The sequence below is a fragment of the Miniopterus natalensis genome, chromosome 1, assembly GCF_054644295.1.
Source record: "Miniopterus natalensis isolate mMinNat1 chromosome 1, mMinNat1.hap1, whole genome shotgun sequence".
Taxonomy (NCBI): domain Eukaryota; kingdom Metazoa; phylum Chordata; class Mammalia; order Chiroptera; family Miniopteridae; genus Miniopterus; species Miniopterus natalensis.
The window spans coordinates 53,210,019-53,222,545 of NC_142081.1; the positions used below are offsets into that span (position 1 = coordinate 53,210,019).

At 42.8% G+C, this 12,527-nt stretch overlaps 2 protein-coding genes across 7 annotated transcripts in view; one reads left to right on the forward strand and one right to left on the reverse strand.

Annotated features, from left to right (window-relative positions):
* The window catches only part of FAM227B (family with sequence similarity 227 member B), a 188,987-nt gene extending 177,249 nt beyond the window's left edge, over positions 1-11,738 (forward strand). Inside the window, exons 15-17 of the mRNA XM_087821532.1 lie at positions 5,075-5,150; positions 8,888-8,957; positions 11,646-11,738. Coding sequence (XP_087677658.1) covers positions 5,075-5,150; positions 8,888-8,957; positions 11,646-11,738 — 239 coding nt within the window. The remainder of the gene's footprint in view (positions 1-5,074; positions 5,151-8,887; positions 8,958-11,645) is intronic.
* Positions 6,312-12,527, reverse strand: part of GALK2 (galactokinase 2) — a 123,085-nt gene continuing 116,869 nt past the window's right edge. For all 6 annotated transcript variants that reach the window (XM_016210127.2, XM_016210128.2, XM_016210129.2 and 3 more), the window contains one exon: positions 6,312-12,340. In XM_016210127.2, the coding sequence (XP_016065613.2) occupies positions 12,133-12,340 (208 nt within the window). In that variant the 3' untranslated portion in view covers positions 6,312-12,132. The remainder of the gene's footprint in view (positions 12,341-12,527) is intronic.

Genomic DNA, 12,527 nt, shown 5'->3' on the forward strand with positions numbered 1-12,527 from the left:
ACACATAATACCAGGCCGCATAGAACCTGGGGGAGATTCCAACAGTGGTACTGTCTCCCATAGAATAAGGCACATGTGCTCAGTAATCTTCAATTTTGGATTCGTGGCTATGTTGTGGATGCTTGACACCCCTGCAAATCTAACATGAAACCCATACTGTTGTAATCACCTAGTAATGAAAAACTGGAAAAGAGCAAAGGGAAGGCTAAAGAATACTTTACACGCCCAGTAAAGTCTGGGGGAAACAGGGAAGGCACTTGTCAGTCACACGTGGGAACAGGCCATTGGCCAGAGTAGGTGTGGCCACTGCAAAGACAGGAAGATGTGAGATACACAACCCTCTGAAGAAAGGAGTTTTCAATTTTGCCTCTTGGCCCTTGCTTGCTCACGCTCGGCTCCTGGCCTGCGGGACTCTCACACTCCTGCATCTGCCTACATGGCTCACAGCCATGTGGACCCCACACAATGGACTAGTGGGCTACAGCTACCTGGTAGTGTATCAGGCCCAGCTCCACCATGGATCAGAAACTCTGGACACTGGCTTTGCTTCTAGCCCTGCTGACTCCCCAGCTGCATGTCTTCCAGGACAGGCTTAAGGGAAATGGGACTTTATAAACCCAGAGATGTAGCTCCACACAAATAAAGCTTTCTACCACATCTCACCCTCCTGTGGGGGCCTCTGGAAATGCTTATTCCTGCAGTACCCTGAGAACCCCACTCCCCCTAGCAACGGAGAAAGACCATCCATCCATTTCTCAGGTAACCAGACTATTTGAAGTGTAAGCAGAATAAAACTTCTTTAAAATAAGTTTGAGCCCGGGGGGGGGGGGGGGGGGGGGGCATGGCTCAGCAGTTGAGCATCAACCTAGGATCCAGGAGATCGCTGTTCAGTTCCTAGTCAGGGCACAAGCCCGGGTTGTGGGCTCCATCCCCAGCAGGGGGTGTGCAGGAGGCAGTCGATCAATTATTCTCTCTCATTATTGATGTTTCTATCTCTCTCCCCCTCTCCCTTCCTCTCTCTGAAATCAATAAAGATATATTTAAAAAATAAATAAATAAATAAAATAAGTTTGGGCCCCATGCTAATAAGTTATGTCAAGAATTTTAAATTTAGGATTAAGAATTAAATGAATTTCGGTGTATAAAGGAGATGATTCTGGCCACTGCTTGAAGCTTAGTGTCCTTTTACTTCTTATACAATAGCATTATGTGTAGAATGGGTGCTCTGGCCCTACACCTGGTATTCTCATGAACAACTCTGAGAATACTCCAAGGAATATCTCTAGAAGATATGAGGTAGACAGCAAAGCCTCCGCAGCCTCATTCTAGAACAATACTTTTGGCAGATACAAGCAAAATTCGCCCCAAGACATTATTTTCTTGGGCCCCCCACACACCCTAGCTCTCAAAGACACAGTGCTTCCCTTCCAGAGCCTCAGTTTCTTCACCTATACTGTAATCAAATTGGACCCTATGATTTTTAAGGTTCCTTGTGTCTCTAATACTCTGCGATTCTAAATGGAGATCAAAGGCCCCAGAGTCTGAATTGAGGCCACCAGGATGTCTCCAGGTCTTGATCTGTCACATCCCAACCACAACTGTTGTGAATGGGACCATTTTATTTGTAGCCAAATGGCTCCTTACCCATTTAGTGGCTTGCCATGTAACCTTGTGTAGCAGTGCATGAGGAAATAAGTGTGAGGTCTGTTCAAACAGTGGAATTGAAAAACATGTTGCCACAGTCATCCCTAAGGAACAGAATATAGCCATTCATCATAATTTATAAACTTTGAGTACTCTATTTTTCTACAGTTGGGAAACACTGATGGCTTTAAGTATCTGAAGGGAATAAAAATGAGGATATTTATTAACAAACATTAATTAACAGAAGTCTACTGAAAACCATCACCATTAAATAGTACAAGAAAATGCTGAGGTTTTAGTCAATACCAACATCATACAGCTCAGAACCTCACTACACAACACAAGTGTACAGCTGTGGCCAAATTTTATGGACAAGGAGAATGACTTTCTAAAGAATGTATACCCAGTTCATTTCAATGACATATGTTCAAAACTAACAATTTGTAATAAAACATAGCTCTTTATCTCAATACCAGTAGTATGTAATGAACGTGCAATGCAAAGAAAATCCGATTAGTTCAGAGTGTCAAACATATCATCCTGCTCACAAATGCTTAATGAAAACCATACAAAAGAGCACAATATAACTCTGTAGAAGGATAAAGTCTTTGAAATGCTAACAGACACTTGAGGGAGAGGTTAAGTATTAGCAGGAAATAGCCGCATGCAAATTAAATCTCAGAAGCTGGAGACTGTCTACATTTTAGGAAAAGCGTATCATTAGTCATGCTAAGTGTTCAACAAGAAGAATGATACTTAATTTTTGGTGACTTTTACTCAGAGAAGATCCTAGGCTTTCAGGCACTTTACGCAGCATGGGGGGGAGAAGGGGGTTAGCCAGCATCCACCGTAGCCTGAGTTCTACAGGCCTCACTCGTCAGAGGAAGACTGACGAGCCGTCTCTGCCAGTGCGGCTGCAGGTCTTCATGGTCTGCAACATGTCAGGGAAATTAAGGTGGGCATCAGGCATGACAGCCTGCAGGCTTCTTGCTGATGTGATGAACAGGACCACTGCCCTTTTGTTTTTAACCATATGCATCAAACCAGTGCCAAGCTAAGCAAGACCTGGGCTGTCTTTGCCCAGAATTCAGAGGAAGCTGAGTTAGGAGCAGGACAGTCTTCCCTTGGTAGACTTTTGGGGTGCAGGGGGAAGAGTCACACTGGAACACACAATTGGAGAAGAGAGGAGAAACTGGTGACTTCATGCAAGAAAACCCAGCACGCCCTAGCTGGTTTGGCTCAATGAGTAGAGTGTTGGCTTATGGACTGAAAGGTCCCGCGTTCAATTCCAGCAAGGCCATGTACCTCGGTTGCAGGCTCATCCCCGGCCCTGGTCGGTGCTCGAGCGGGAGGCAGCCAATCGAAGTGTGTCTCTCACGATGTCTCTCTCTCCCTCCCTCTCTCCCTCTTCCACTCTCTCTGAAAAGCAATGGAAAAAATATCCTCTGGTAAGGATTGAAAGAAAAAGAAAACCCAGCAGTGTTTGCACTATGTTAATGATAATCATGGCAATAGAGCCCATCTGGTATGTACACCCAATGAAATCTTTTGCAAGCATTAAAATAATTAGTACAAAACCTAGATGCATGAGGAAACTGTGATACTATATTGGGTAAAGAAAGCAACCACACCATAACAATAAGGTAAAAATATATATTTGTATATGGCAGATGGAGAGACACATAGAAAATTGAAAATGGTTTCAATTTTTGGAAAGTGGGATTGTGAGAGAATTGTTTCCTTTTGATTAATGTAATCATTAAGGATGCTAAAATATTCTTATAATAATATTTTTTGTGTTGCTGAAACACTTGTCAAAATGAGTAGATTTTGTAAGGTTTAGCTTTTCTCCACTTTAATTATTTACAGTGCGGTTTCCACTCCTTCCCTCCCTTTAGATTTGAGGACTAATGTATCCTTAATGTTATTTATTGAATCATCAAATATAGTTCCTATGTGGAAATAAATCTCAAAGCCAAGTTTGAAAGTAATGTGCACCCAGCCTAAGGAAGTTTTATTTTGAACCTTTACCATTAGGACTTGGCTCACATCAAGAAAACAACTGTAGTTCATATGGGCACTTATTCTAGAAATGTCACTCAGGACAGCCCTGAAGACAAGGAAATTTGCACAGTGTGATCAGAACACGTGGAAAAAGTCCACTGGGCTTTCCGAACATCCTTATGCCAGGAAAATAAGATTAAAATGAGCATCTAGGACAGCCTTGAAATAGAACATAAATGTTTTTTAAAGGGCAAATTGCACTCAGAGAAAAATAGAGGTAATATTGAAGTGTGGCTGGGATGGGGAGTAGCGAGTGGGGCTGTAGGAGGACAGCCTCATCCCGTGTCTTGGAACCTGCAGGGGGTTAAGAGCTTCTTGTTTATCTGTGAGCCTGAGATCCTAACTCAGGTGAGGGCTGCCTCCTTGGGTCATTTGCCAATTGCTGCAATTGCTGCTTCATATGGAAGTGTCTGCTTTGCCAGACACAGACATGAGTTCAGGTCAGGGTTAGGGACACAGCCACAGGCTGTTCCAGAAACAGATGGGACAAGAGCCCCAGCGCCATTAACAGTACACTCACACCATCTGCTTGCCATCTTACCAACTTTCTTTCCTTTTTTTACATCCTCGCAGGAGGACATGCTTAGAGAGAGAGAGAGAAACATTCATCAGTTGCCTTCCACACGTGCCCCAGCCAGGGATCAAGCCCACAACTCAGGTGCGCGCCCTGACCGGGAATCGAACTGGAAACCTTTCGGTGCACAGAGACGCTCAGCCAGCTGAGCCACTCCGCTGGGCCCTGCTTGTCGCCTTCCTTCTGTAGTTAGCCACGCTCAGGCTAACGGAGGCAGCCAACACATGCTGCCAGCCACCTCCAGGGCCTCTCAGAGGCCAAGAGACTTTTAGTTTCTCCATGTATATAGAAATGAAGAGATTTGACTTGGGTGGTAAACACACATGCAGTATACAATGATGTCTCATAGAATTGTACACTTGAAACCTATATAATTGTATTAACCAATGTCACCCCAATAAATTTAATTTTAAAAAAGAAATGTATAAGCAGGGTTACAAAAATTTTAGTACATTTTTAATATTTACATTTAACAAACTGATGCTTTTAAAGCACACCAAAAAAAAATTTTTTTTAAAGTGGTAATTACAGGATTTATGGGACTTTTAAGTCCTAGCGCACTATGGACAGTGTGATCCAGATGATGGGACACAAGTTTAAAGTGGTCCAATGGGTATTGTCTCCTTTCAGTCCTCTTGGTATCACTCCAGACACAATATTCATGTGTACACTTGAGACCCTTCATGTGGGAAGCCCAGGCCAGAACCCCCCCTTGGTCCCCCATCAAGGGTACTGTTCCTCTCCCAAATGTTTGTAATTGGAAATCTTTCCTTAACTGTAATCCTCTCACACCACCTGCTCCAACTTACCGTGAAATTATAAAGGAAGCAAAAAGACAATTTTCAAGGAACCAAAAGGATTTTAGGATGTAAGTTGATGCCATACTGTTGCTAAATATAAAATCATAGACTCTTCTAGAACTGGAAATGATCTTAGAAACCAGCTACACTGAGCTCTTTGTTTTACTGATGAGGACAGTCACCTCTGAGCATCTTACAGCTCAGAGATTCTTTCCAGGTAAGTGTCAAGAATGTACATTGTAATCATGGAGCCATGCAGTGTCAGGGATGGAAGGAAGGAAGGAAGGAAGGAAGCTCTTCTGTGGTGTGATTGGGGGGATGCACCCCAGCATGGAGAGGCCAGCAGAGAGCCCCAGCCACTAGGGATGGGATTATTGTCCGTTTACAAAGACACGCCTTGAAGGAAGAGCAGAGAATTTGTCTTCAGTAGAAGGAGCTCCCTGGAGCCATAGTGGCAGCTGGGGTGGTATTGAGGAAAGCAAGGCAGGGAGGTCTTTTCTGAAATGTTTTCTCAGGGAAACATTTTCAGTTTTTTTGTACTTAATTAAAATGATTACTCGTGGCCAGTCATGGTATTCTTATGTGCCAGGAGGCCAGAAATGGCTTAATGACAGGATGTCCATCAACTGTTATAAGAAGAAATTGGCAAGATCCAGTTCTTCTATGATGTCAGAGCCACTGCCTAGAGGTCTTGTTGCCTTAAGTGGGAGAAAGGATGGGTGCCTGATGCTTTTCAGGAAACACATCAAAGAGAGGTAACTGGAAGAGCAGCCAGCTAGGTCCTATCCAGGAGGCAGATAAAAAACCTGAGTTTCTGCTCCCCATGGGTCCCCATTCCCCTCCCACCCACAAACACAGAGACGGAGCCCTGAGATTTCCCTTGCTCAGTGGGATGAGCAGGATGGATGCCCCGTGAGAGGGCCCTAGTGGAAGCAGCAAGTCCAGCCCATGCTCAGGTGTCACGAGTGACGCCTCTGGCAGGTGTTTATAAGAGGACGCGCTGGGGGATTCCTCACACCAAGTACTGTGCGGGAGGGACGCTGAAGAATCGGTTTATAAAGGACTTTCACTGACCCTTGAAAGTTGGCAAGTTGTTGATTTACTCTTTCACAATTAGTAATGTTTGCTTTATTTTAAAATTTAACTTTTATAGGGAAAAGCACAGAATTAACGAAGAAATAAAACTCCTAAGAGAGCGGCAGGAAAGAATTGACAAGGAGCTTGATAGGTTTGTTTCTTGTTCAACTCTGTAGTGCTTAAAAATATTTTAATTGAACAAATGTGTTACATAAAACCACAATGATTTTATTATATAAAAATACACCAACTCAAATATCTGCAAAGAGATTTTCCACTCAACAGTTCATCTGGAGTAACACTTTAACTTTCTTTATCCACATAATCACCTACTCTGCTAATTTAATTACTTCCTAAAATTATCACCATCTCTTTTTACTCCACCAGATATAGGACTTAAGCACAAGGCTTTTTAAAAACAAACCCATAACCATGCCACCCATTTATCTGGTCTGTCCCAGGCTAGTTCTTTGTCCCCCTTCTGCCCCTGCTGCTTCCCCTATGCATAGACTGTCCCCCGCTGAAGCAAGGAAACTGGGCTCATTTGACTTATTTTATAAATTAGAGTATGAAAAGGAAAACTATGAAGTATTGAGACTAATCCACTTCTTCCAACACACCCACACGAGAAGAGCATCAAATGCAGAGAGCCCCCAACAAGCCCATGGGGACCGCCAGTCACGCTGCCACACTTCTCGTTGCTGTTCTAGAATTAGACCACCAGTCTCCCAGTCACAGGAGAAAATCCAACCCCTGACTTTAGAATCTTATCTCACTGTTCACCACAATCTTACCAGCCAGCTTTCCCTTTTGCAACTCCTCAGCTATAAGATCTGATTCCAGGTGACTTTTACAAGTTCCCCAAAACCACATCTATGTAGGACCGAATTTCTCCCCACTGAGGATAGAAGGAAGAATGCAGAATGGTTTTGAGAGCAGTGTGTGCATAAATGTATTGCATGCAATGGCACACTGTTGGAGAAAGTCAAGGGGAAAAGACTCATTTGGTTATATGAATTCCACATGCCTGTTAAACTTACAGGCCGAGCATGGAGCTTCTATCTGTCATCCCCGAAAATGAGATCTCCATGAAGAAGGCAGGCAACCGGGATGGATCGGGTAGTACCAATGATTGCAAAAGTGACCGTACAGTTGACCCCTGAACAGTGCTGACACTCGCACAGTCAAAAGTCCATATATAACTTTTGACTCCCCAAAACTCAAGTTATCCCTGAGCATCCACAGGAGATTGATTCCAGGACCCCTGCAAATACAAAAATCCGCGAGTGCTCAAGTCCCTTATAGAAATGGTGTAGCCCAAGCCCGGCTGGGTGTGGCTCAGCGTTGAGCATCGACCTACGATGCAGGAGATCGGGGTTTGACTCCTGGTCAGGGCACATGCCCGGGTTGCGGGCTCGATCTCCAGTCGGGGGCGTGCAGGAGGCAGCCGATCAATGACGACTCATCATCAATGTTTCTCTCTCTCTCTCAATCCCTTCCTCTCTCTGAAATCAATAAAAGATATATATTTTTTAAATGGTGCAGACCGATGCACAGTCAGCCCTGCACATCCACATCAAAATGAATTATTGCAAAGAACCCACGTATAAGCAGGCCCGCAGAGTCCAAATCAGTGTTGCTCAAGGGTCAACTGTCTTAAAAACCACTGAACTGTACACTTTAAAAGGGTGAGTTTTATGGTACTTGACATATCTTAATAAAGCTATTTTTTTTAAGAGAAGGAGATTGTAAATTAAGAGTGACCTGGAAGATGGGTTGATGTTAACTGAGATGGACTAGAGTCTCAGGGTGACCTGCAAGTCAAGGAGGCTCTAAGAGGGTGTCGCTGAAAAGGGCCCAGGAGTGTGTGAATGACTCCGAGGAAGAAATCCAAACTGTAAGAACACACTCAAGAAACACAGAGCCAGTGGGTTATGAGAAGTGAGGCGAAAACGCAGGTTGAGGTGATAAAATCAGCAGAGAAAGAAATAGAAAATGAGTGAGGGGCCATTTATGGGTCACAGAGCACTAACAGGAGAGACCCCTAGGAGGCGGCCCTACGCTGCCCTCGGGTAGCCTAAACGCTAAAGAAACCTAGAGCAGGGCTTGCCCGGTTGGCAATCCAAACTGTAGGCTTATGCAAAGTATATTTGGGATTCTCAGAAAATTCTACTTCCTATGAACTTCATGGAGGAAGAGTAATTTTAAAATGTTTCACCTGAAAATTACCAGTGAATGAATAGCTTTACACCCTTTCTCACTGTTCTCTCTCTCATCTGTTTCTCTTGCCAATGATGTCTCTCCCTTGTCTAAAGTTCCTACCCTTCCTTGCCTAGGCTGCCTCTGCCTCTTCCCTCTCTGGGCCCAGCTACTCATCTCCTTCATAAATATGTCCCGAGTGAGTGCTTGGTGGCAGAAACCATGGGAGCCCTGGGTGCCCACCCTGCGAGCGTAGTCTAGGAGCACCCTCACCCTTAGCCTCTCCCGTCTCTGCTACTTGTGAGCTGTACGTCTGCGGGCAGGTGACTTAACCTGTCGGAGTCTGTTTCCTCACCTGTAATACAGGATAATAGTAGTACCCACTTCATAAGGTTGCTACGAGTGTGACTGAATTAACATTTGTAAAGTGCTGCCAAGTGCCCAGCATATTAAACTCCTAGTAAATGTTGGCTCTTAGTGTCAGTATAAACACTAGTTTTGTTAACGATTTTCTTTGTTCCGTGATTAGACTCCAAGCAAAGGCTACCAAGAAGCCTCAAGAAGTTGAAAATGACTTTAAGAAGTTCGTACATAAAATGGTATGTTTTGTTTTTTAAGTAATCAAGAATTCTCTCTCTCACTTCTCTTATGTAGACTAGACAGTATTTCATAAGCAACATACAGTTTCATGTCGAAGTCACAGTGGCGGAGAGAATACATTCTTGTTATTGAATCGTCCACATTTAACATGATCTGTTTACATGTCCGTGACCACCTCACGCCTACTGCCCTCCCCCACCCCCAAGACAGTCCATGCAACTGAAAATCTGCAGGTGCAGGCAGACTTTCAAATTAACAGGAAATTATTGGTGTTTGAAGTCATGTTCACATTTTCCATTAACATTTGAACAAAAACATACTGGATTCCAACCACTGTTAAATGAATGGTTCTTGCCCTCAGTTAACAGAAACATAAGACAGAAATGCTAAGTTTCTGAACAGGGCTCCAGAGAGAAAGAAAGAAAGGAAAGGAGAGAGACTGCTCCCCCTTCCCAGTTTTCTGTGTCCTCTCCTCCTCTGCTTATGGGGAGTCCTGTGCGATCAGGGGCCTTCCTCCCTTCCAACAGGCAAGAACACGTAGAGATCAGTGGACAATGAATCTGAAGGCTGGACAATCTGAGGTCGGGAACAGGAGAGGGCCTTTTATTTTCAGCATGTCAGGCTTCCACTCAAAAATCTAGAGCAATCCTCATTGGCTGTTAGTGTAAAGTCAAAAACAGGGGTCAAATAATCTAATTTAATTCCTATATAAGCCAGAAAGGTGTGATAGAAAGGAGTAAAATACCTGGGTGGTTAATAGTAAATAAACAGGACTGTTCTTTACTTCCACAGACACAAAATAATTCTCCCATGTTTGTTGGTATCTCTTAACTACGACTGCTAGAGACGTGGCTACAGAGAAATATTTACTTAGTGTGGGAAAACAACTGTGCAGGTCTGCTGGGAAAGGGCACGCTGACCTCAGCTAGTGCATGATAAATGAATGGCCTGAGTGTCAGGGAGAGTATGAGGAGTTGTGAAAACTGTAGCACACTGGAGAGCCCCCGCCTCATCCAAACCAGGCAACTACTTTTCCTCAGCTTTAGTTCACTGTTGCCTGGTAGGAATGGAGGCCAAAGTGTTATCAGGTCTTCCACCATCAGTAATTTAGATTCATGCTCAAATTTCATCTCCTGCATGAAGCTTTTTTCTAGTGGCCCTAGCCTTGTCCTTTCCAGACAAGTTTGATATCTCTCATAATTTCTAGGATAGCACTTGGTGATAGTCTGATTGAAAAATAGTTCTTTTCTTCAAGGCAGACATCAAAACAAATGTAGGGTAAACCCCTGGCTTAGACAACTGTGTCCTGCAAAGTAGAGTGCACACTGGAAACACCCATTGCAAGGAAGGGATCTCATGGTGGAAAATTTATATATGATAGAAAAGCAATAGCAACTGCCTTTTTTTTTTTGATGTAATGCAGGTTATCTTTAAAGAACTATATATCAATCCCAGATCTTTTATGGGAAATGGAAAGGTATTAAAAAACAAAGGATTATAATTTTAAATCCATTCAGATTTTGTCCTGGCGGGACGGCTCAGTTCATTGGAACATCACCCCGTACACCGTGGGTTTGATTCCGTCAGGGCACAGACCTAGGATGCAGGTTTGGTCCCCGCACATGAGAAGCAACCAATCAATGGTTCTCTCAAAACGAAACAAAAAAATCAGTAAACATTCCTCGGGTGAGGGTTAAAAAAGTTAAATCAATTTAGAATTTGGATTACTGAGTTTTAAAAACTCAAAATTATTTCAAATAATTTGACTTAAGCTTTCTCAAGTCTTTGCCTTTCTGCTAAGAAGTTTATTTTAGAATAGAATAATGGATTTCCTAGTACTTTCTATATGACTGTTGTCCTTTGAGAACTATTACAACCAACTTTGCCTAAGCCTATGAAACTGAGATTCAAAATGATGTCCAATCTTTGAGCTGTACATTAATGAACAAAAACAATTATAGGATAATAGAAAACTGTGATAATTTTATGGATATTCATGCATAAGACTACGGCTGTTTCAATTATCAGATTATATCACCAAATGCTTTCTGATCCAAATCTCCATATAATTCAGGAAGGCCCTCCTGTCTTCTATCCATGAGAGAAAGCCATTCACTTACCATCACCACATGGCCAGACATTCCTGCCCACTTTTGGTAAACATATATAGGTACCCGCCAGTACCCTCACCCAATATCAGAACTAACTCTGAGCCTTTTATACTCTCACCCACATTTCTGCACACCTGCCCCACACTGGCCCACATATATGAATAAGACTTGCTAGGCACACAATACAGGGATGCAAGGTGTGTTTCCCAAAAGAGTGAACAAGCCTCTTGGATTAGAGGGGCGTTTGAGAAAAAGTAGGATAGATGGGAAGTAAACTACGTGGACAAACTGATCTCTATTACCATCCAGATAATTCTCTATTTCAGTGTGAATAGAGATACAGACTTAAAGTGTCTTTTATCTAAGTTTCTCTGCTAAATGATAGAGCTCAGGGCCAAAAGAATTGAAAGTGATTGTTTATGTGATATCACATGGTTAAAAAAATTAAATGATTGGGATTTTCTTCCTAAAGTCATCTTTTAGTAATTCTCATCTTGGTAACTGGGGGAATCTCACACTCAACTATACAATGCCCAGGAAAATCTGTGTATCCCTAATAATGTATTATTTTCATAGAGATCTGAAGCTCAAGTTGAGAGAGAATTTCTGGCATCACTGTCATCATCATCAACAACAGAGGACTGCAACCTGGAGGAAGAAGAGCACTGAGAGAAACCAGAAGTAAACCGTTTAAGAACACTGTATACAAGTCCATTGTTTCAGTTTAACTGTAGCAGTATGTTTAATTCTAGTCCAATCCATGGTCAGGATTGGCTTTTACAATTCATCTTTAAAAATCTAGAAGGCAATAAATCCCAGTAAATTATTCTTAAGGGATCTGTCCAACCATAATTTTGGCTCTTATTGGTAGAAAACATATTTTAAGATGGATAAATAATCATTATGAAGCATAGAGAGTTTTCAACCATTTCTTTGCAAACACTCTTGATAATAGCAACTGTTCATCATAATACAAAACAGAAAGGATTAATTTACTGTGGCATGAGAGGCCCTGCCAGTTCCTAAATGCCCTAAATAGTTTCTCTGAGATTTTTCACATTGTTTAGGCCTCAAGGAAAACCAAGGCCCCGCCTCCAGGTTTGGTAGCAAACAAACTCTGCTTCTCCGGTGCCAGGCTCCGGTCACCGCTCTGGTAGTAGGCTTCGTGCACATTCGCTAGGAAGCTGGGCAGCTTGTCAGCAGGTACCAGTGAGACTGTGCAGCCTCCCCATCCTGCTCCAGTAAGTCGTGACCCTTGAGCTCCAAATGTCCTACAATAATGAAAAAGGAAAAATCAGACCCTGTAAATGAAAATGAGAGTGATCTGACTGCTGCTTATAGGACACACATTCTACCCGAGTTCTAATGAGAGAATATGTCTGTGTGTTGTCGAACATTTTTAGTAAATCAGGAATTTTATACTGTTGCAGAAGGTGATTTAAAACTTAATTGCATCTA